Source organism: Gymnoscopelus braueri, assembly GCF_963280865.1.
Source record: "Gymnoscopelus braueri genome assembly, chromosome: 7".
In the NCBI taxonomy this organism is placed as follows: Eukaryota; Metazoa; Chordata; class Actinopteri; order Myctophiformes; family Myctophidae; genus Gymnoscopelus; species Gymnoscopelus braueri.
In genome coordinates, this window is record NC_137608.1 from 8,760,046 (window position 1) to 8,783,954 (window position 23,909).

At 40.9% G+C, this 23,909-nt stretch overlaps 1 protein-coding gene across 1 annotated transcript in view; it reads left to right on the plus strand.

Annotated features, from left to right (window-relative positions):
* The first annotated feature begins 671 nt into the window (after positions 1-671).
* Positions 672-23,909, plus strand: part of antxr2a (ANTXR cell adhesion molecule 2a) — a 102,938-nt gene continuing 79,700 nt past the window's right edge. Inside the window, exons 1-7 of the mRNA XM_080432988.1 lie at positions 672-1,161; positions 6,334-6,405; positions 10,207-10,278; positions 13,069-13,150; positions 13,884-13,988; positions 16,043-16,111; positions 17,701-17,781. Coding sequence (XP_080289114.1) covers positions 1,055-1,161; positions 6,334-6,405; positions 10,207-10,278; positions 13,069-13,150; positions 13,884-13,988; positions 16,043-16,111; positions 17,701-17,781 — 588 coding nt within the window. The 5' untranslated portion in view covers positions 672-1,054. The remainder of the gene's footprint in view (positions 1,162-6,333; positions 6,406-10,206; positions 10,279-13,068; positions 13,151-13,883; positions 13,989-16,042; positions 16,112-17,700; positions 17,782-23,909) is intronic.

Consider the following 23,909-nt stretch of genomic DNA (forward strand, 5'->3'; position numbering starts at 1 on the left):
CTTATTTGACAAGTTTTGTTTTTTTTACACATGTGTGCTGAACATCTGTGGTCTCCTTCCTGTCCTACCAAAAAGACGTTTCCATTTCCTTTTCGTTTTTTACAGACTATTTGATTAGGAATAATTTTATGCCACGTATTGAATGGAGTGTGTCTGTGGCACATGCAGGCCATTAAGCGGATCTCATCTCACTGTGAGACACATAGAGTATACCTAAAGCAGGGTTATCCAAACATAGATATGGCCACACATTTCAGGTCACAGATGTGCATTTTATGTTGAATTTCTGCCTTTTTGTGTTTTCCCTTTTTATTCATTTATTTCTTAATAAAAAAAAATCTTCACTGAAGAAAGTCTGAAAGTCATCAATACAATTCACATCAGCAGATATCAATATATCAATATAATATATTGATATATTATATCAATATATCAATATATATTATATATATTATACACACACACACACACACACACACACACACACACACACACACACACACACACACACACACACACACACACACATTAGACCCACCCATATTATGCATCATATTGGGAGGGAGGGGGAACGTATTGTGACCGTGACCCCACCACAACTAACGGTTCCACAGCTGGGTTCAACCAACATTGCGCATGCGCTGCAGCTGGCGGTGGCGTGTGTGTGTGAGTGTCGGACACAGGGGAAGTTCCCCAGGATACTTTATCCAACAAATAGATCATAGATCGTTTAATAGAGGATGAGTGGGACGCAGTGAGTAAAATAACGATGGCGAAAATGCGTCGGTGACGTCAGTGGAGTGGTTTCCTCTATTGCAACAGTAGGATAACAACGGTAGAATAAGTTCAACCTCTGCCTCAAACTTTTTGACATGTTGCTTCTTTCTTCTTGGTGCGATCGAGCCTGGACGGGATGACAGCGTGCACGGATTATAGACTGTAAAACAGTTGACAGACCCAGAAGTTGTTGCTATATACTCATTTCTCCAGATTGCATAAAAAGAAAAGAAAAAAGAAGTTGGATCTATTGTTGTTGTCAGTCTAGTTTGTGACCATGGTCCTGGTCACCCTGCTGATCGGGGTGCTGATCGCCTCCTCCTGTGCGGCTGCTGAGCAGAAGACGTGTTATGGAGCATATGACCTGTACTTCGTGTTGGATCGGTAAGAAAAACACAAAACCGTCTCGATTATGCCGTATAGGAGACATGTTGGTGTTAGAACCGCTCTGCAATGGCAACAGTGTTGCCGATGATCAAACACACGTCAACTCTCTGAGAGAGTGCAAAATGTTGCCAAATCAGGGTCCATTGTTTACATTTGGAAGAACTGAGTGACATGTTTTACTTAAGGTATCAATACCACAATGCAGAAATACTCTGTTACAACTAAAAGTCCGGTGTTCAAAAAGTATTGGCAGTACAAAAGCATTGGCAATTGGCATCAAAATATAATTAAAGTCGCAAAAGTAAAAGTAGCCTACTCATTATGCAGAATATCCCATTTCACAAGTTCGTCATGTATACCAATATTTTGAAAATAGCCGATCTACAGTCAGCAACAGGTTGTGAGCTTGTAGATCGGCTATTTTCAAATAGCCAAAGTATAGGGCTGAGGTGGTCACTTTATGTTTCGTAATATTATTCAAAAGTAACGAGTAACTAAAGTTTTCAAATAATTGTAGTCACGTGTAAAAAGTACAATATTTGTCACTCAAATGTAGTGGAGTAGAAGTAAAAGTATCGAAAATTGGAAATACTCTAGTAAAGTAAAAAATACCTCCAAAATTACAGTACTTGAGTAAATGTAGCCTACTTAGTTACTTTATAGGCTACCACTGGTTACATTTCTTGCACGTTCTCAGAGTTGTACGAAGGGATACGTTTACAGTGAGGATTCTTTACTGTGAAGATGAGCTCCATTCCCAATGCTTTGTGTTAATGTGTGCATGAGTTATTGTGGAGTAGGTTGAAGGAACAAAGGAAATGCTGCCTTGCTCATTGACAGCATGCCTACTCAAACCCCTGCTTCATCACTCATACACATACTGTTTCCCCTGAAGGCAGGGAGGGGAGGGGATGGGCCATCATGACGACAACATCAAAATGCAACAATATTGTTTGACCAAATATCTCCACATCGTGACGATATTGTGGTGATTTGATTTGTGCTTTGACAAAAAAATGTACTAATGCCCAGTGAATGACTAAAGGCTAATTGTGTTGTTGATAGAACAGCTAAAAGTTATGTTACACTTCACTGTAATGCAACCAGGAAAAGACAACACTTATACCATATCACAATATTACAATGTTGATTGATTGATTGATTGATTGATTGATGTACAGAACATAAAGCACACAGGGAAGTCAAAAGGATGACACAAAAAAGCTAAAAGCTCATTGTTGCCCCATTGATCTGGGTGTGTGACCTGAAGCAGGGATTCAGTCTAGAATCCCAGACTGTATCTAGTCTCATACAACCATATTGCTAATATTTATATTATGTCCCTGCTGGCTCCATTAATATTGACAGATTTCCTAGCCCTATAGGAGGCATAACTCTGTCCAGTCATTTCTGCTGAGTTGAGGGTAATATCTTAACACAAAACTTCCAAAGTTAAGTACAAAGCAATTAAATAAATAATGGAATCAATGCATATATTTATATTCATACGTACAAACACCTAGTAAAACACCTCTAGATTTTATAGAAGAGTCCAAATCCCACTTCCATATCGCCTCTGTCGGGTGGAAACCGACTTGATTTGAATTGTGAACTTGTAGATCAGGTATTTTGGTGCTCAGGCCTAAAATCACCCTCCTATATCGTCTCTGTCGGGGTGGAAACCTCATATGTCCAAAACTGTTACTTTTCAGGATTAAAATAAAAAAATGGCAAAAGTAGCAGATCTACAAGCTCAAAACGCGCCACCTCGCACCACGTTTCGAGCTTGCAGATCGAAACATTCTGATACATTTGATACTTTTGTGTGATGCTCTAGTATGATCAAATAGGACGTTAATTTACGAAAAAACACAAAAAGTTAAAACACAGAGATAAGAGTTTCCTGCCAGACAGCGACGACTATACAGTGTTGTGATTCTACGTTTCTGTTTGGGTTAGCATGGACCTGCAGCATGTTCATATCTCAGGATCACACAGGAAGGGTCACAGGAAGTATTCATTAAGAACTTATCCTCTTCGGCCGAAATGACTCGGCCAGACTTGGCCAGTGTTTGGTATACATTTAGCCCTGAAACATGACTGTCAAACATGACAGTCATGGTGCCGAGTCCCCCTGGTCTAAAGTTGTGTTCGATTTTTTCACATTGCCATCTCTCACATAAACATTAACGTTCAGATTTCAAATATAAAATGCTTACCACCGAGCCACGGATGTTACAAGGCGACGCGAACCGCGATAAGTACCCGTATCTCCCGTATTGTTCAATAAAAAGCATTTTAGTCCGATCGCCGGCCATTTTCTCCAAATTTTCTCTGATGCTTCCAACCATGCGACACTAATGGTTGGGAGGTGTATTGCACTCTGATACATTACAAAAAGAAAAAAGAAAATGGCCGGCGATGGGATTAAAATGCTTTTTATTGAACAATACGGGAGATACGAGTACTTACTGTATCGCTGTTCGCGTCGCCTTGTAACATCCGTGGCTCGGTGGTAAGCACTTTATATTTGAAATCTGAACGTTTATGTTTATGTGAGAGATGGCAATGTGAAAAAATCGAACACAACTTTAGACCAGGGGGACTCGGCACCATGAGCGTCATGTGAACCATGGCTAGTATACATTAGGCCCGAGGACCCCCATAACTCAGATGTACAGGGGGGGGGGACCCCAGTTTAAAAAAACCTTTGCATGAAAGGGCAAGTCAGAATATCAAGGCACACCTGTTATCCGTGCAAAAATAACACAAAGTCACAGTGGCATCACAGTATCCTGCCCGAAAACGCGATGTTTTCTGCTGTTGGTGTTTTCTTTATTTTTTATTCAGGCTTTCTTTATTTCGTTAGTTTTAGTTAAAGTTGCACTTTTTAACTTTTTGTATGAATAAAATGTAATTTGGTCCAATCTGTATGGTAGAGTATGTTAATTCAATATAACGTATACAATCAGGGTGGTTGTATTTAGTCTCCCTGCTCTTCTATTGAGACATTTAGATCGTGTCAAAGGTCATGTCTCACCTAGACACAGGATCTGACACAAATTTTGACATGATGGTCAAGATTCAATTTATCCCCTGAGCAAGCAGGCAGGCTCTATTAGCTCAATGGTAAAAAAAACTATTCAGCTCCTGCGCAGGAGGAAACCGGGTTCAAATCTGGGGTAGAGGAGGAAAGTTCCATACTGCTGCTTTAAATACAGTATATTAACCTTGGTACAGTGGAACTTTTCTTCTCCTCGCCTCCCCATCTCTCCTCATCCACTCTTTTGTCCTTGTCGTCCGTGCGCAGGGGAGGAGAGAGACACCGTATGAAAGATGAGCTTCCTAATGGTCAAACTCTGCTGTTTTATGTGCTCCACATACATTGAATTGTAATTATTGGTTTAATTACCCCTTTGCCCGTTTCATCAAGGGCACATTTTACTCTCTTGTGTTCACACCGGTCAAGTTGACTTATCCCTTTAAGACCGGGAACGCATCTGTGTCATATTCAAAAATAGCAGATATACAAGCTCATAGCTACGAGCTTGTAGATCTGTTATTTTTTGAAAAATCGTGAACATTTGTACAAATCTTTGAATACGTTTTTTTTTTTTTTACTCTGTTAAAACTTCTGGGGGTCCCTGGAACAAAACATTTTGAGAAGAGGGTCCACGGCCAAATACATATCATTTTGGGTGGTCCTTGACATGAAAAAGTTTGGGAACCAGTACCACTGATATTATAGCAACATACGTTTTTTCCAAAAACTGTTAGGATTTGTAGAATCCCCTAGAAGCAAAGAGTTTAGGTAAAACATCTCGCTTTTGAAAACAAATAGCAGATCTACAAGTCAGAATGAATAACCAAATAAATCTAAAAATGACACAGATTCTTTCCCGGGCCTTAAGGAGTTATCGGGACCAAGGGCTACAATGTCGTTTTCCCCCCTGTAACATTGCCGTGCCCTTGATTGTTCCCAGAAATTTATGTATCCGTTAGTTTTCATGATTACAAAATCGTAACATCGCCCTCTAATTAGTTTTAATGTGTGGCCGACTGGCCGTGGGATTTCCACTTCAACAAGACCCTTGTTGTTATATATCATCTCTCTAATGTCTTTGTTGCGGTCTGCGGTTTGCAAACGGCATGAGTGCTAACGTTGCTGGTTAACAAACTAGCACAATAACAACAACAGAAAAAACCCTCAGATGGTGCTACAGTGTGAGTTGTATTTCGTCTCTGTCAGGCGGAAAACTTGTATGTCCAAAACTGTTACTTTTTCAGGAAATGGAAAGAAAATAACCTGCGTTCCAAGCTCTTACTTTACTTTTCATTGGTTAAATGTTTATAAAGTCCACACACACATGACATGTATTGTGTTGTAATGTATTTTTTATGCTATGCTAACGAATTGAATACATAGGACCACAATAGAAACAAGTTCCCCGTTTCGGACGGAATAAAATATTCAATACAAAAATGAATTAAATAAAAACACCTTGCATTGCAACACATTGTGGGCTTGTAGATATTTTCTGCTATGACACCCCCTCTCATACAAGGAATTTACTTCCTTGAAGTATAAAATAGGGCATAGATTTATGAAGGGAAAAAAAAACATAACAATATGAAATATTGAGATACAAGGTTTCTGCGCAACAGCGACAATTTGCAAAGTCTACTGTTATGCAAGGAATACAGTTCAACTTCAATGAACGGCACATTGCGGAAGGAAGACCTCACACCATGAATCTGTGATTCTCATACATTTTCATGTCAAGGACCCCTAAATTGATATGTATTTGGCTGCAGACCCCCATCTGAGAAGATTATGTGCCTGGGACCCCAATTTGTCAAGATTTTACAAAATGTTTCAAAAATAGCCGATCTACAAGCTCACGGCGCATCAATGCGTCGTGAGCTTGTAGATCGGCTATTCTTGAATAGCCAAAGTATAAAATAGGGTTAAAGTGGTTAAACCGATTGTGACGCTAGAACTGATTTAGCTGGGGGACCCCCTGGAACCCCTTCAAGGACCCCTGGGGGTCCCCGGACCCCACTTTGAGAACTATTGCCAATAAGTTGTGACCCGCTGCACATGTTTTCGTCACTACAGTATCTGTTCTTGCACTGACACTGTCACTGAACATATTTCCTGTGTTGCAGGTCTGGAAGCGTTGCAAAAGACTGGGGCGAGATTTACTCCTTTGTGAAGAATCTCACCGAGCGATTTGTCAGGTGAGTTACTGTCTGCTGCATTTGGACACCATAAAGGGGTTTTACATTAGACTTGCATGACCCATAAAATACATGATTTTTTGCCACTTGCGAGTTGCCACTTGCAAGTTTTTCAGTACGTTTACGTCCTCAATACTCAATATTTACGGTATGTGTGCATAGAATAATAATTCCTTGCATTTCAACAGATATTCGCACTGGTGCAGTACACCGGCCCTAACAATAATAATAATAATAATAATTTAAAGTAAGATTAAGTCAACCACGTCGGTGCGTCGGTCTTGCGTAACGTTTGAGTCAAACGGTGCGTGCCAGTTGGGTACAGACGGTACAGAGACCCAGCCAGAACGGAGTGGTTGGTTGAAGAAAATAGCAAAAGGCGACAGGTGGGAGTGGGTGGCAGAGAGGAGCCGTCTTCTGGGCTGTGAGAATGGCCATTTGCAACCGGCGGGAGGGGGGGGGGGGTAGTCCAGATCCACCGCCGCGCTAGCGGCTCACAAGCAGGCAAACGCTACGTTAAGACGAGAGAGAGAGAGAGAGAGAGCGCTCGTAAGGCGACGAGGACCGTCTGCTAACCCATTAAGACCTGAGGCCAATTCTACAAATGCCTTCTAAATCAGTGATTCTCAAACTTTTTCGTGCCAAGGACCCCCAAATTGATACATATTACATACAAATTAACCCCCCATCTGAATTATTTTTGTGCCAGGGATACCCAGAAGAGAAGATTTGTGCTAATACATTCAAATTTATTTAAACATTTTTTCACAAACACTTTTTCAAAAAAATTCTTCCAAAAAATGTCAAAAATAGCAGACGCTGCCAGTTTGTATGTACTGTACATCTGCTATTTTTGAATAGCCAACGACTAAAATGACTCGGACGCTTTCCCGGTTTCAATGGGCTATACAAAAGCCTAACAAAAGGAACACTTCTGTTCCGCCATGTGGCGCGGAAACCAGACCACTATCTCTACCACACGTACCACCTCCTGGTGCTGTGCTGTCCCTGGCTCCGTCGCCATCTTAATTCAATAATATCACAACACAGAATTCATTAAAGTCTTTACGTCTGAAGCCCTAATTAACCGCTCAAACCCAGCATTCTTCGTTGACCTGGGGGTCCCCCCAGGGATCTGTACTAGTTCCCCTCCTTTTTTCCCTCAATAGAAAATCTCTTTGGCCGACTGTAGCCAATGTACAAGCTCACAATGCAACACGTTGTCAATTGGCGTTTTCCCTGATGATTCAAATCAAGAGGGAATCTGCCCTTTGGACAGGAGAGACTTGTTTGACAGCACTATCATCAGTGTTGTGTACATTCATGTTTAATAAAATTAATGCTCCTGTGCATTTTCAGACATTTAACCACTTAAACCCTCAATACTTAGTAAACTTTGTACTTGGTCTGCTCTTTTTTTCCCCTCTACCTTTATTTTTTGGCTATTTTGCTAAGTTCTCCTCAGAATAGGGATGCTAGGGTTCAAGAGGTAGTTCATGTAAACAATTTTTTATCCTATTACACAAATATTTGGCGGCCCCCCACTCTGAGGACCCCCTAGAGGTCCCCGGACCCCCTGTTGAAGACCCCATGGTTTCAAGTGGTTAACTCGCAGGAAGGAAGCGTGCGATATGTGACGGATTGCTGTGATCCCACGCCAAGTGTGTCCGTGTGGCTTAAAGATGGTGCTGTGACTGAGGGGGAGGAGGATGCTGGTGACTAGGGCCATGTGTCATGTGGGTGACCAGAGAATCAGCACCTCTCCTTATGCTCAAAAAGACTCCCGACACACTCCTCCCACTCCTCTCCGTTGACACACAGAAGAAGCGTTGGCTTCGTGGGAAACTTTTTTGAGTCGTTCGCTTCGCACACGTTCGTTGTTCACAGAGGGTTCGGTGACGCAATATTCTCAACCGCAATATGTTGAACTTAGAATGAACCGTTGAGGTTCTCAAACTTTTTCGTGTCAAGGATCCCTAAATTGAAATATATTTGGCCGCGGACACCGGTCTGAAAATATTTGTGCCAGGGACAGCCAGAAGAATAGATTAGTGTTAAGAAAATGCTTAAAAAGATATATATTTTTTTTTTTCAAAACAAAAACTGCAGAGTTAGTATAGTATTGCAATATTCATTTGTTTTAATTAGTATTTCATTTTTCAGTTCGGTGTTTGGTTTCAGTTTAGTTAGTGTTTCGAGTGCATGAGTAGTTTTAGGATTTGACTAGTTTTTATTGTATTTTTTTTGGTCTTAGTTAATTAATAGGAAAGCCTTGATTTATATAGAAACTGAAAGATGAAACAATGCATGACAGCCATGCTGGAAAAACTATAACCGAAGATGATTTTAAATGCAAGTCTATTTTGGTTTAGTTAGTTCTTTTTTTAGGTAGTTTTGCATTGTTCATTTTAGTTTTTATTTAGTTTTAGTTAAAAAAAAAAAAGCCTTCGTTTTTATTTTAGTTTTAGTGATAACCCTGGTTTGGCTGGGCTGCGGAGTTGACATTGTGGCTGAGATGACATTTTGCTAATAAGGATTTCTTGCAGATTCTCTGCTTCCTAGCGTGTTTGTGATATATACGTTGATCATTTGAGGTCGGCTATTTACTCCTGTAAACAGCTGTGTTTGCAAAATGCGGCTCCCAAGTTTGCAAGGCAGGGAATCTGTGCTCTGACACACGGGTTGAGAAATGACTGCGACCACAGAATAAACAGCCAAGCCTGATTCACATACTTTGTGGCGCGCCGCCGGAGTCCCACGCTGAAAGTAGCCGATCTACAAGCTGACAATGTGTCGCATTGTGAGCTTGTAGATCGGCTATTTTCAGCTTGTGACCCTAAAAAAGAGCCCTGCACGTACGTAGGGAGTGACACATGTCCGGATGTCTGTTCACGCCTCGAAAAAGTCACAGGTACAAAGTACTATTATTTGTGTGAAATGTGTGTGTGTGTGCTCGTGTGCGTGTGTGTGTGTGTGTGTGTGTGTGTGTGTGTGTGTGTATATCTGTGACTCATCATCGTCCTGACAACAACCTGCTTCTTCCTGTTGCGTGTTATTAATGAATCACTTCCTCTGTTCACAGATAATTTTACTGAGGTTAACGTTAGGGTTAAAATTTTGGTTGGGTTTAGTACTCCCACCTGGGTGAAACACCAAAGAAAGGAGACGTGTACAGAACCGTTCCCACCAGCAGCCTTTATATACAGTGAAAAGCAGATCAACAAGTGTGTGTGTGTGTGTGTGTGTGTGTGTGTGTGTGTGTGTGTGTGTGTGTGTGTGTGTGTGTGTGTGTGTGTGTGTGTGTGTGTGTGTGTGTGTGTGTGTGTGTGTGTGTGTGTGTGTGTGTGCACTACAATTATTACATGATGGTCGCCTAATCGCACTTATTTAAGATAATCGCAATTCTATTTTGCATAATTGGCATAACCATCATAATCATTTCAATGTTGAAAAAATTTCACATATTTTCAAACTTTAAAACAAATTGTGAAAATAGCAGATCTACAAGCGCTAGTGACGCATTTTGAGCTTGTAGATCTGCTATTTCCACTATTCATGTTTTGGATTTTTTAAATATAAAATTATTAAAGTTAGTAAGTTATTTGTGCACCTTTTTATATTACGAAGCCTAAAAGCCAAACAGAAAAGTAATTTGTATTCATAATATTTCAATGTTCAACGATGGAAACGCAATTAAATCGTTAATCGCCCTCAATTATTTGAGTAAAGTGAAAGTTCATAATCGTGACAGGCCTATTAACACGCTGGATTATTATTGTTTTCCTCCCTGTGCCTCTGCAGCCCCAGCATGAGGGTGTCCTTCATCGTGTTCTCGGCTCAAGCAGAAGTCCTCCTGCCTCTCACCGGAGACGAGTACGAGACGACACACACACAAAAAGTTTTTTTTCCACGGAACAGTGCACTAAATGAACGTGTCAATATTATCAGTTACTGGGAAGTCGGCGGTGAAGAAATTCCACAGAAAGGGGAGTTAGAATCTCAAGAAGGGCGAAGTGTACCGGATTGCCTGGTTGAGTCATCATTATTAGTTAAAGTTGTACAATGCAGAATCACAAATAACGATTTTTAGCAACCTCTGCTGGTCACTACCGTCACTGCATACAATGTCCTTAGTCCTCGATTACCCAGAATTCCATTCGTTTTCACCGGAAGCGTTTCAAAAAGCGATCTTTTAATTGTTTTATACTATCTACGGATCGTTTCTCTTAGCCAGTGGAGCATTAGTTACCATGAGCTGTGCTTTCTTTTTCTGTTCTTTTTCGATCTTCCAATCCTACATTCTCTTAAAATCAGCGTGAGGTTCCTTTTTGTTATTAGCACGCTAGTTCCTGGCCAAACAGGAAACCGTTGCGGTAGTTCACGTCGGCCAGGACGTCGGCCACGACGTCATGACGTTGGCCAGGAACGTCATTTTCCCGGGAAAGTCCCCCCAGTCCACGTTCAATAGAAAATATATAAATAAAAGGCTTCCGGGGGTGAAATTCACGGAGTGGGTGTTGTGAAACTTTTGCCACTCACAAAAGATATACAATTTAACTTTAGTTTTGTTGAAAACGTTACCTAGTATGCCTTTAACTTGCCCATATAATTGCATGTGTGTGTTCACTCATACATAAGATACAAAGCAGTACATCAGTTAACATGAGTTTAATAAGGTTTGATAAAGTAAGAGAGTGGAATAAGGGTAACCGTGGGATAGGAATAGATAAATAATAAATTAAATAAATGCCTCGGCTGAATATCATTTGTTGCGTGTAGTATCGTGCAACAAATTAAATCAAGCCATGAACAGTCATTATTACTCAAATATTTTCTTACATTTGATGGACTTTGAACCCGGTTTCCTGCGCGTGTTGACATTTTTACCATTGAGCTAATAGAGCTGACCTGCTTGCTCAGGGGATAAATTGAATGTTGACCTGAAAGTCAAACTTAGTGTCAGATCCTGTGTCTAGGTGAGACATGACATGACCTTTGACACGATCTAAATGTCTCAATAGAAGAGCATGGAGGCAAAATACAACCACCCTGATTGTATAAGTTATATTGTTAAAGGATCTACACCATGAATAAAAAATAAATAAATAATATATTGTTTATGTCCCTCAAACGTTTTTCAAAAGGTTTGAGCCTAAATCAAGCGCTATTGAGCCAGTTTGTATGCATGTTGCATGCATCTCCTGGTTCTGTGTAAAAAAAAAAAAAAAAAAAAAAAAGATTAACAAAAAAAAAAGTAGTTGGAACTGAAAAAACTGGAGGGATTGTACCGAACGTGACGTCACGTTCGGGTGAAAATCAGTTTGGTCTGTTTTGAGACCAATTTACAGAAAACCCCAGTAGGGGTGTGCCGATACACTAATTTCACCAAACGATACGATACGATATTTGGCTCACAACTTCGATACGATTTCGATACGATACGATACGCACTTTTTTTATTATGAAAAATATATGGGGGAGAAAAAAAGCAAATGCAAACAAATAATTCTGTTTTTGCATTATTCAGATATGCGAACTTGTAGCTTTTCAGCTACAATAGCCGTTTTGAATCAAAATAGGGCAATAGTGTGATACCTGACCCGAAAAAAAAAACATGTTGTCACCCTTTTCACCTCGGGCTGTTTGCATGTAGCCTGGTAAACCCTCCCTCCGGAAATCTCAATTCTATTTGATTCCTGGAGTGAGTCTGGCATGAACCGCCTCTCTGCAATATTGGCTGTGTATGCCAAACGGCCGCGCCTATCAGCGTCGTCGCTCATTGTTCTGTGATTGACAGCTTACGTTGGCCAATCAGGTGGCGAGTTCGAGTGAGCCCAAAACACGAACGGCAGCCATCTTTTTCTTGTGCGGCCAATTCTCCGCTATTTTTTGACTTCAAAAAGCTCTCTAACTTCTATTTTGAGGCACGGAATTTACTTATAAGATATCGTTTGGATAGAATTTAGTTGTTTAACTTCATATATGTGGTCAATTAATCATGACAAAGCCTATTTAAAAAAAAAAAATTAGAGAACCGGTAGGGGCGGGCAGTGACACCATTGTACCCGAAAAAGGCAACCCATTTTGGGTATGGCTGTCTCAAAAGTCCCGTCGCGTCACATTAAGACTGGTGAACTGCTGATTGGCTGAAGGGGAAAAATTATCATTGGCTGAAGGGGTTGTCAGTCAACGGTATTACTCCCGCCCAACTCCAGCACAGCCAATATTGCAGACAGGCGGATCAGGCCAGACTCACTCCTGAAATGAAATGGAATTGAGATTTCCGGAGGGAGGGTTTACCAGGCTAGTTTGCATGCCTGATTATTATTATTGTAAAAAAAAAAAAAAAAAAAAAACAATATTTTTTTTTTCTCAAAACGATACATATCGTCACGAAAACGTATCGCGATATATCGCGGGACGATATATCGGCACACCCCTAAACCCCAGATATGCTGTGAAAGCCTGAGTGTTCAAACTGGGGTGTTTTTTGGAATAGAAGAGAGGTAGGGGAGACCAAAAACACACAAAAAAGAAGGAAAAGTTCAAATTCATGGTGTAGTCCCTTTAAAACATACTCTACCATACAGATAGGACAAAATTACATTTTATTCATAATTTTTTTTTATTGATTGCCGTTTTAAAGTGTGTGTCCATTTTCAGACAGGAGATAGAGGAAGGACTGAGGCGTCTTCATGACGTGCGACCAGCAGGTGAAACATACATGCATGAGGGCATTAAAGAGGTACAGTGATATTAACCTGTTATTACTCTTTTCGTTTCATTCGTGCTTAGTTGCATGCCAGTGCCACGTGCCAAAAATAACCAATCTACAAGCTTACAAACAGGCTATGCTCACAACAGTCTACAAGCTCTGAGCTAGTAGATTTGATATTTCTTGAAATTGCCGAACATATTTGAAAATGTTCACCTATAATGTCATATCTAGAATAGGGACGCCGAGTAAAGTAAAGTAAAGTAAAGTAAAGTAAAGTAAAGTAAAAAATCTGGACATACCGGCTGCATGATTGATGATAAGTCAAATGATGACCGAATATTAACTTATTGATCGTGCTCTACATCAGTGGTTTTCAAACCTTTTCATATCAAGGTCCATTATTTATTGGATTTATTATTATTATTGGAAAAAAAATTGTCCACAATTCCATCCATGCTGTATTGATGTTGGTACCATAGGAGAGATAACAGGAAAATGTTGATCAAAATAACAATTGTTTAATTAAGTAATGCAGATGTTTAACAATAATTTAACTCTTGAGAGATTGCGGGTCCATTTGGACACTCTCAAGAGTTAAAGATCTATAAGGGTCAATTTGGTTACCAACTCTCCATCACTTAGCTGGGGACCACCTGGAACCCCCTCAAGGACCACTGATTGAGAACCACTGCTCTACATTGAAAGAGTTGTGACAGTGTATGTGTTGTTCTGCTGTCCTGTGTCCTGAACCCCATTGCAGGCTTCGGCTCAGATCCGTGCGCAGACGCAGAAGTCGTCCAGCATCATCCTGGCGCTGACCGACGGGAAGCTGGACGTGTACATTCATGACATGACCGTGAAGGAGGTGAGGTGAAACACACGGCACAACACACTTTCAACAGGGTTTGAAAGAGAGAGATCAACCAGCAGTGGCGGAACAACTCAAAGCCGGGCCGGGAGGCACAGCGATCAGGCCCCCCCTGCGCATTTTGCGGGTTTTGGGCGGATTCGGACACTTTTTGGGGCCCTTTTTTTCACGTTATTTCGGTTTTAGGGTTAGGGTAGGGTTAGGTTAGGGTTATGTTGTTTAATTCTTATTTTTGCCTGATTTTACCGATTTATTATCTGACGGCACGGGCGACTGGCCTCCCCGGACGCTCCGCCACTGTCAACCAGGTGCTCAATGGAGATAGAAGTTGAGTTAAAAACGTAGATGGGTGCTTCTCAACGGGAACCAAAACTTGAAAAAGAGGAAACATCCGAGCACTCAAAAAATAACGGTAAAATCAAAGTACTATAATCATGTCTACACAATGTTAAAAACCAACGTGTTTCGACTAGAACTGGTCTTCATCAGGGCAAGTATAACTTTCAACAGGTTTGTTGAACTAGTAATGCTGACTTTTAGGCCTAAAACTATGGATTATTATCTTAACTATTATTCTTTTTTTAATTTATTTTGATTAATCAAATCATCTGGAACACTTTCTATGAAGCCCATGTTTATAATGTATTACTTCTAATGCATTATAATCTGCTTGTAACACTGTATAATTATAGTTATAAGCACTCATTCATACTTTTTAATGATTAACATAACAATAATTGTAACATATTATAAAGCATTTTACAATGACTTGTTAATTCAATGATGAATGCGTTATGATCTGCCTATAGCAATGCATAATTAATGCACTCAATTGACAACAAATGGCCAAGATTATCTGCTATTATAGTAGACGAGCATCAATCGAAAGAAGAGGTTCAGGGAGAGAGAAGTGCTAGGGGGTGAGGTGGAGTCTGAAGAGGTGAGTGCTAGGGGGTGAGGTGGAGTCTGAAGAGGTGAGTGCTAGGGGGGTGAGGTGGAGTCTGTATAGGTAAGTGCTAGGGGGTGAGGTGGAGTCTGAAGAGGTGAGTGCTAGGGGGGTGAGGTGGAGTCTGAAGAGGTGAGTGCTAGGGGGGTGAGGTGGAGTCTGAATAGGTGAGTGCTAGGGGGGTGAGGTGGAGTCTGAATAGGTGAGTGCTAGGGGGTGAGGTGGAGTCTGAAGAGGTGAGTGCTAGGGGGTGAGGTGGAGTCTGAAGATGTGAGTGCTAGGGGGTGAGGTGGAGTCTGAAGAGGTGAGTGCTAGGGGGTGAGGTGGAGTCTGAAGAGGTGAGTGCTAGGGGGTGAGGTGGAGTCTGAAGAGGTGAGTGCTAGGGGGGTGAGGTGGAGTCTGAAGAGGTGAGTGCTAGGGGGTGAGGTGGAGTCTGAAGAGGTGAGTGCTAGGGGGGTGAGGTGGAGTCTGAATAGGTGAGTGCTAGGGGGTGAGGTGGAGTCTGAAGAGGTGAGTGCTAGGGGGGTGAGGTGGAGTCTGAATAGGTGAGTGCTAGGGGGGTGAGGTGGAGTCTGAATAGGTGAGTGCTAGGGGGTGAGGTGGAGTCTGAAGAGGTGAGTGCTAGGGGGGTGAGGTGGAGTCTGAATAGGTGAGTGCTAGGGGGGTGAGGTGGAGTCTGAATAGGTGAGTGCTAGGGGGTGAGGTGGAGTCTGAAGAGGTGAGTGCTAGGGGGTGAGGTGGAGTCTGAAGATGTGAGTGCTAGGGGGTGAGGTGGAGTCTGAAGAGGTGAGTGCTAGGGGGTGAGGTGGAGTCTGAAGAGGTGAGTGCTAGGGGGGTGAGGTGGAGTCTGAAGAGGTGAGTGCTTGCGGGTGAGGTTGGAGTCGTTAATTTACGGGAACAAAACCCCACAAACAGCTAGAGTATGGAGATAAGAGGTGTCTAAATGTCTAAAATAAATGTCTAAATTAACACAGAGGATAAAGTCTTATGTTGTTTGAGACTGAACTCTGCATAAAGCTGACAGGAGTGGTGTACATTATATTAGTTCTGTTTTATGTTGGATTTCCTGTATGTTAAGCTGCTTACACCCTGAAATGAATTGCAGGCCAACGAAGCGAGGCAGTACGGCGCCCGGGTTTACTGCGTGGGAATCAAGGACTTTGATGAACAGCAGGTAAGAAGATGCCCGCGGCGTTATCCTGATCGCATGTTTAATCCATTCAATCCGGGAAAGCGTCCCTTGTCATTTTAGATTTCTTTGGCCATAAATAGCAGATCTACAAACTCATAGCGCGGCACCGAGTGCCGCGCTATGAGCTTGTAGATCTGTTATTTTTGAAAAATCGTGAACATAATGTGCAAATCATTGAAATTCTATATATTTTCTAAAGTGAACATTCAAATCTTTGCTTCTGGATGTCCCTGGAACAAAATATTCTACAAATGCAATAAAAATGCAGATAAATGCAGATCTGCAAGCTCATAGCGCGGCACTCTATGAGCTTGTATATCTGCTATTTTTGAATAGCCAAAGAAATGTAAAATGACAGAGACGCTTTCCCGGATTGAGTGGTTTAAGCCATTTACATCGTTTCACTTGTTGTATGTACAGTGAAATAGAACAACACAGTAAGTAAAAACGAGAAATAATAATGTGGATTTAATGCGGCCATCCTGTGACATCAGCCGTCTATGACATATCTATTGGCATGAACCTCCGGGGCTGATTTTATAGTTTATTTTCCATTTCAGGTTAAAAACTACAGTAGTAGGCCTCTTTAGTAGTGATAATATTGGATTGATTCCGTTGTTTGTTTGCTGTGTTGTTTATGTATGTCTATGTGGTATTCATTTCCTTGCGGGACCTTGGGCCTCAACAGTGGTAATTGGCAGTGGCTGATTGATGGCACTCGGTGCCTTCTATCAGCTCAATTACCATAGGCCTACTGGCCTACTTATGGCCAACATGGGCACCCTGCATCCAGTGTTGCTGATGGTCTGAGGACCGAAACGTCCACTCTCTTTGTCACTTTTTTCACCATGTAACATTTTGCACTTTTGCAATTAAAACATTATATTTTTGCCTCAACCTTGTGTGCAAGCCTTTTCTGTTGCTTATGGACTCTACTTTATTCTATTTTTATAGGCTAGAAATCAACACAGCTGCAGCTAATGGTCTGTTGGAGTTAGGTGTACCCAGAGCCATGGGCGTGTCACCGGTCAATGCCTGCACACTGACACACCCATTATTGATTAGCTGCAGCTGTGTTGCTTACATCATAGTGTACTCTAATGTCAGTGTTATGCAGACTGCCACGTTTTTTTTTTTTACCCTGCTATAGTTTTTAACTTGAACCCAGGAAAACAAACTATAAAATCAGCCTAGAGTTTCATCCTCTTTTAACCACTTAAACCCCATAAGGTTGTCCGGAGCCCCTCAGGGCTCTATACTAGTGTCTTTTCTGTTATTGTGGGGAAAGCTATCGCTGAGAATAGCCGCTGAATAAATATGTGAGCTTGTCGATCTGCTGTTTTCTACAAAAGCTTTCCCCACAACACGGATAGTGGGGTTTAAGTGGTTTAACTATAATAACCTTGTTCCAGACTAGTGTTACCACTTCTAAATTCATAAAAATGTATAATGATTAATCTTTGGAATGGACACAGAGTAGCCAGTTTGAAGGACCAGGGAAATGAATGATAAGAAGGGATTGACAAACCGATTTTTCACTGACGTGGTGATTTCCTCCCTTATGAAAACAGCTGGGTGAGATCGCAGACACCCAGAACCAAGTGTTCCCCGTCAAAGATGGCTTCCATGCACTCAAAGGCATCGTCAATTCGGTGAGTTTGTCTGCTTTTTCTTCATTGGTCAACTGGGGCTTCGGGATCCCCAGGGGGGTCCACAAATGATTTTTGGGGGGGGGGGGGGGGTCCCCAGATGATTAGCTTAATGTGTAACATTGTTTACTCACTCAACAGTAAACAAACCAACATACAGTATAAGGAGAGGGTATCTGCACATTTCTAAAGTTACAATTTAATGACTTGACCTTTTTAATACCAAATTGGCCAAATTGTCAAATATTATGTAAGAAAGAGGCAAACATTGTACAAACTCACAACGCCAGTGCGAGTTGTGAACTTGTAGTTCGGCTATTTTCACAATGTCTACAATTTCTAGTGCTTGTCAGCGTCGGTGGTCCCCAGTTCAAATATGATTATTTTGGGGGGTCACGGCACTGAAAAGCACAGCATAGTAGCAGCTACTCTTACTGGAGTCCACAAGCAACTTTGATTGTGACAGTGTAACATACTGTACTACTTTACACCCTCATGATTATGTGACACTGTAGTACGACAGAGTAGGTCAGTCATTTACGAAAAACACTAAATATGGAGATACGAGGTTTCTCTCTACAACTAACTCCTCTCATTGCAGCTCTGCAATAGAAGTTATGCTGTCAGAAAGTGTGGAAAAAATGATAGGTGTATAATTTTCTTGGTGAAGATATAATCAGTCAGATGTTTAATCTCATCAGTAAGAGAGGATTAAACAGTGTTTCTATTCAGCACCTTTATTCTATTCAGCACCTTTATATGTCGTACGCCAAGCTAATTACTGATAGTTTCCCTTTGCTGCAGCATTTTAACGTGACCACATTTTAGGCAAGACTGCTTCTTTTTTTATTTGCATAGTAATGATTTCAATCCAATCCACTCCTATTTATAGAGCACAAACGGCAGCGTTGAACCAACGAGTTGTACACTCAAAAATCGAATAAAATAAAAAACAAATGAAAACAATAGATTTTAGGGTAGAACACATAGAAAGTAAAATAAATAAATGAATAAAAAGACACCAAAAACACACAGTTTAGAGACACACAAACTCTCAAAAACATAACTCTCAATCTGGGTCAAAAGCCAAAGAGTACAAATGAGCTCTCAGATGGGATTCAAAAACATGGGGGTGTTTGGGGGGAGGGGGGGGAGTAGCTCGCTCCACAGATCGGGCCTTCAGATTATCGAAGGCCTTGAACCCAAGGAGTACGCAACTAAGCTTAGCCACAGGCCACTTGAAAAACCATAAACACAGTAGTATCCGTCGAGTCTGGTCTCGTTAAGTAAGCACCTCATGCCAAAAAGAGGATGTTTTGTTCCAAAAGTATGATTCACGGTCCTGGCCTTCAAACAAACTTCTCTGTATGACACATGTAAACTCATGCTGTTCGTAACAACATCATCATGCTTTGCAAACAAGCTTGTTTGTTGACGGCTTTATTTGCTTTTGGGGCCTGCTTGACCTGATAGGATATAGACAGAGGATAAAAACATTTTAAATAGCTGAAAACCTTCAGTAGTTTGCAAAACAATAACATATCCAGTACTTATTTTTAAATAATTAAAATGTGAGTCTTTGCACAGTGAAATGCTTAATATTATTTTAACGCAGAGAGTGTACAAATGCAACCTTTACGGGTCCGTTTGCAGTGGTGTGAGTATTTCCAATTGTCTATTCTTTTACTTCTACTCCACTGCATCTCAGAGGCAAATATTGTACTTTTACTCCACTATTATTTGAAACCTTTAGTTACTAGTTACTTTGCAGATGTAAATTATTACATTATAAAACATACATTAACCACTTTAGCCCTATTTTATACATAGGCTATTTGAAAATAGCCGATCTACAAGCTCACAACACGTCGCATCGCGACGCGTGGTGAGCTTGTAGATCTGCTATTTTCAAACATTTTTGTACTTTTACTTGTCTTTTGGTGCTTTAAGTACATTTTGATACCAATATTTGTGTACTTTTACTCAAGTTTGAATTACGGACTTTCACTTGTAACAGAGCACTTCGACATTGCAGTATCAAGTAAAACATTTGAGTACTTTTTCCACCACTGTCCGTTTGGTTCCATTTGTACACTCTCTGCGTTCAAAATGAAACCCAGAGGATTGCACTGTGTGCAGCAGAGCGTCCCAAGCACAACAACAGCGGCACACTGAACAGAGTGAGTGTCTGTTGCAGCCAGGATCTAAATGGAATGGAGAGCATTCTCCAGCCATTAGTAATCCTGGACGTTCTTCCTCGTGAGGAGTTGAGAATGAGATCGCCCAAAAGGTTTTGATGATGATGGTGTTTCGGCGGAGATTATTCTGATTTGTAAACGGATGGGAGAGAAAGAGGAGTGATGACATTGAGCAGTGATTCTCAACCTTTTTTTTATTTTTTCGAGTTTGATATGTTTTAGATATGATACACACGTTGTTGTTTTGTTTTATTTCTGGGCCCCTAATCTGTACTGTAATGTGTGTTAAAGGGATAGTTCACCCAAAAAAATACTTTATTTCTATGGATTATTCACCCTACGGAGACTTGAATTCATGGATATTTTGTAGTTTTCATTTTCATTAGTCACATTCCTGGGCCAATAATTTGATAATAATAAAGATGCTAATGTATCCGGTAGGAGACACAAAGGAGACTCTTTGTGTCTCCTACCGGAGAGACTGCCGGTCATCAAATTATTGGCTCAGGAATGCCATAAAAACAAAATAATCTCCATTAATTCAATGCTTCATGGGGTGTGTAATTGATAGAAAATAAGTCATGTTTTTGGTGAACTACTCCTTTAATTCACGTTGGGGTCCATTTAGTTCCATTTGTACTGTCTGAGTTACAGACATGTAAGGGTCCATTTGATTCCTAACTCATTTAGCTGGGCACCCCCTCAAGGACCCCTGGGGGTCCCCCTGGACCCCACTTTGAGAACCAGTGGTGTATAGAGTGAGGGTGGAAAGGCAAATGTGACACGGGTCACGATTCAATATGTTGCATCATGCTTGTGGTTGCTTAACGTTTAATATTATGCAACAAACGGCTCTTGTGTTATCTTAGCAGCTGCCTTTTGGGAAAAGTACACATTTCCGCCTAACCAGCACATAATGGCCGACTTCCTTTAGCTACTGATGTCAGCCAGTTCAAGTGGGAGAGAAAGCAGATTTCAGAGTTCTGCATACGGATGGCATACTATTAGCTTGTGTTGTGTTATTACTAAGCTCCATGTTAACACATCCACCGCCAGAGGTTAATCTCATAATGTACTCACCAGTGCCAAGGTGTTTTTGTTGTTTTTTTGTTTTTTTCATGTCGCCATAGATCTTGTTAAAATCCTTAAGATTGAGCCGTGAACGGTCTGTTTACATCCGCGAGATCTCCCTGTATCTCCCAGTGAAGACCGCATGTCAAACGGACTTCCATGACTGTAGTTAGAGCGGATTACGTTAAACAGTGAAATGCGAGGAGAAAAAACTACAGGAAGAGAATTGAGTTTCAGTTTCGTCTGTAGAATGGGAGCGGGCGTGATCGTCGAAACCGGATCCCAAATAATTCTATTTCCTGTCATCAAACCGGAAACGGAAGTGGATCAAAAAAATTCCGAAAGTGCACCCGGACCGCGCATGCGCGAAAAGACCGCAGCCCGTAGGACTACGGGCTCGGCGCTTAACCGTTGGATTTAACGGCCCGTAGAACTACGGGCCCGGCGGTAAAGGTGTTAAAGGACAATTTTTTTTTTTTACAACAAGGGTTATTTTATTAGTTCGTAATGATAATAATTAAAAGCCTAATTATAGGCCTAATTATAGGCCAAAACGTGAATCTGCCTGTTACAGCGCCACCATAAGGCTGATTTGAACAAAAGTTCACGGAAATCGGAGGCTGCCTTCATGACTATTTAGCAATGGATCGAATGCCCCCGCCCCCCCGGTTAAAAATCACTAAATCATAAAAAAAATCAATCAATACATGATTTTTTTTAACACTCATCTTTTAATTATTATCATTACAAACTAATATAGTAACCCTGGTTGTAAAAAAAACAAAGTTGTCCTTTAACTCTCTCAGTGCCAGACCCCGAGTTATCCCGAGTTTTAGGGTTATACCCTCAGTGCCAGAACGAGAAATCCCGAGTTTTAAAAAAATGATATTTTTTTTTTTTGAAAAAAGTGTTCAGAACCCAAGATATAATTATCTGAAGATTTGCAGCTCCATCCACTCTTTGTTTAACCTATAACTGAAAAAGGCTGTATCTCGCTTCCTAAGCACATTTTTTTTACTTTGAAAAAAAAAAAGAAAAAAGTTGGCATGGTTTGCAATAAATAGTTTTTTTCATTGGCACTGAGAGAGTTAACACCTTATTTTAAAATAATTTATTCTACACTGTAATTTTCTTCTTATTTTCTGTTTTATTTGAACTTTTTTGGAAGAAAACAAGTTTCATTATGCTTTAATATGTTATGTAAAGCACATTGAATTGCCTTATTGTTAAAGCACTTAAACCTTCTATACTTTTTAAACATGACCTGTGGCTCTGTAACTTCGACTACTCTTTTTTTCCCTCTACACCTCTAAACCTCTTCGCCGAAAACAGGCCCTGCGACACGTTATTGTTGGCTAATGTTCCCCCCAGAATAGGGATGCTGTGGGTTCAAGTGGTTAAATGTGCTGTACAAATAAACTTGCCTTGCCTTAAACCTTTGCTCCGAGGTGTCGGGTTGGGAATTCCCAGGTAGATGATTCATGATGATTCTTGGGCCTTGATAAGATCACGATGTGTTGTAATTTCTTTGTGTTGAGTGCCATAAAAAGCGTCAGTCTTTCAAAATCACTAGCCATAATATAAAAAATCACACCCAGTGTGAAGTGGGCGGTGTGGTCACAGTGGTCATCACAGTGATGGAAGAAGTGATGGAAGAAAAGTAATATTGTAATATTGTGGACCAACCATTGTACACCCCTAACTTTTAAGTGCATAGTCCTATTTATAGGGCTATGCACATGTGTCATGTTTCACTAGCCAATCACAGTCCTGAATAGACCGTGATTGGCCAATCACGGTGCAGGGTTAGGGGGGTACAATGGTGGCCAATCACAGCGCAGGGTTGGGGGGGTGCAATGGGACCCCCTGTCCAAACCTCACATATAGGGGCGGTTTCACCGCCCAAAAATAAATAAATAACTTGAATTATTATGAAAGAGCCACTTAACCCATTGAGGCCTGAGGTTCCGATTCTGCAAAATGTCTTACAGTTAAATCCTAACAGTTTTCTGAAAAACGTACGTTTCTATATCGGTGGTTTTCAAACCTTTTCATGTCAAGGACCCCCAAAATTATATGAATTTGGCCGCGGACCCCATCTCAAAATATTTTGTTCCAGGGACCCCCAGAAGCAAAGATTTGAGTTAATGTTTGCTTTAAAAGAATATATATGACATCTCTTAAGAGCCAAGCTTTAAAAATGTATTCTTTGTGTCAAAGAATCTATGCAGATCGTGACTAAAATAATCACAAACTTATGCTAAAATCGATTAGATTCAGTCAATGCCAAAGTTTGTTGTCCCAAAACTCAGAAACGAGTAAGCATGTTGCACTCCCTGGTTCTCTCTCTCAAAGTCTGTATTTTTTTAATGGGCTTAGATCAAATGCCTGAAATAAGGTCAGTGGTTCATACAGGGTCGAGCAGGGTTTGTTCTTTACTGCTGGCGATTGCTTTTAAAGCTCTAGTATGCACGTTTTTTGAGTGAATACAAATTGATTTTGTCCAATCAGTACAGTAGAGTATGTTAATCGAATATAACTTATACTGTACAATTGGGGTGGTTGTATTTGGTCTCCCTGCTCTTCTATTGAGACATTTAGATCCTGTGTCCAGTTTGACACGACCTTTGACAGTGACACAGTCTTTCTGGTTTGACAAGTTTCTGGTTTGACACAAAAAATGTTGACCTGAAGGTCAAATTTCTATTCCTCCCCTGAGCAAGAAGGCTGGCTCTCTTTAGCTTAGTGGTAAAAATGTCATCACTTGCCCATTAGACCTGGAACAGGGAAGTCACATAGAGCAACTTTAAGCCTTGGAAATCCCAAAGCGGGTGTTCATTTGTGAAGATAATCTTGTGGAAC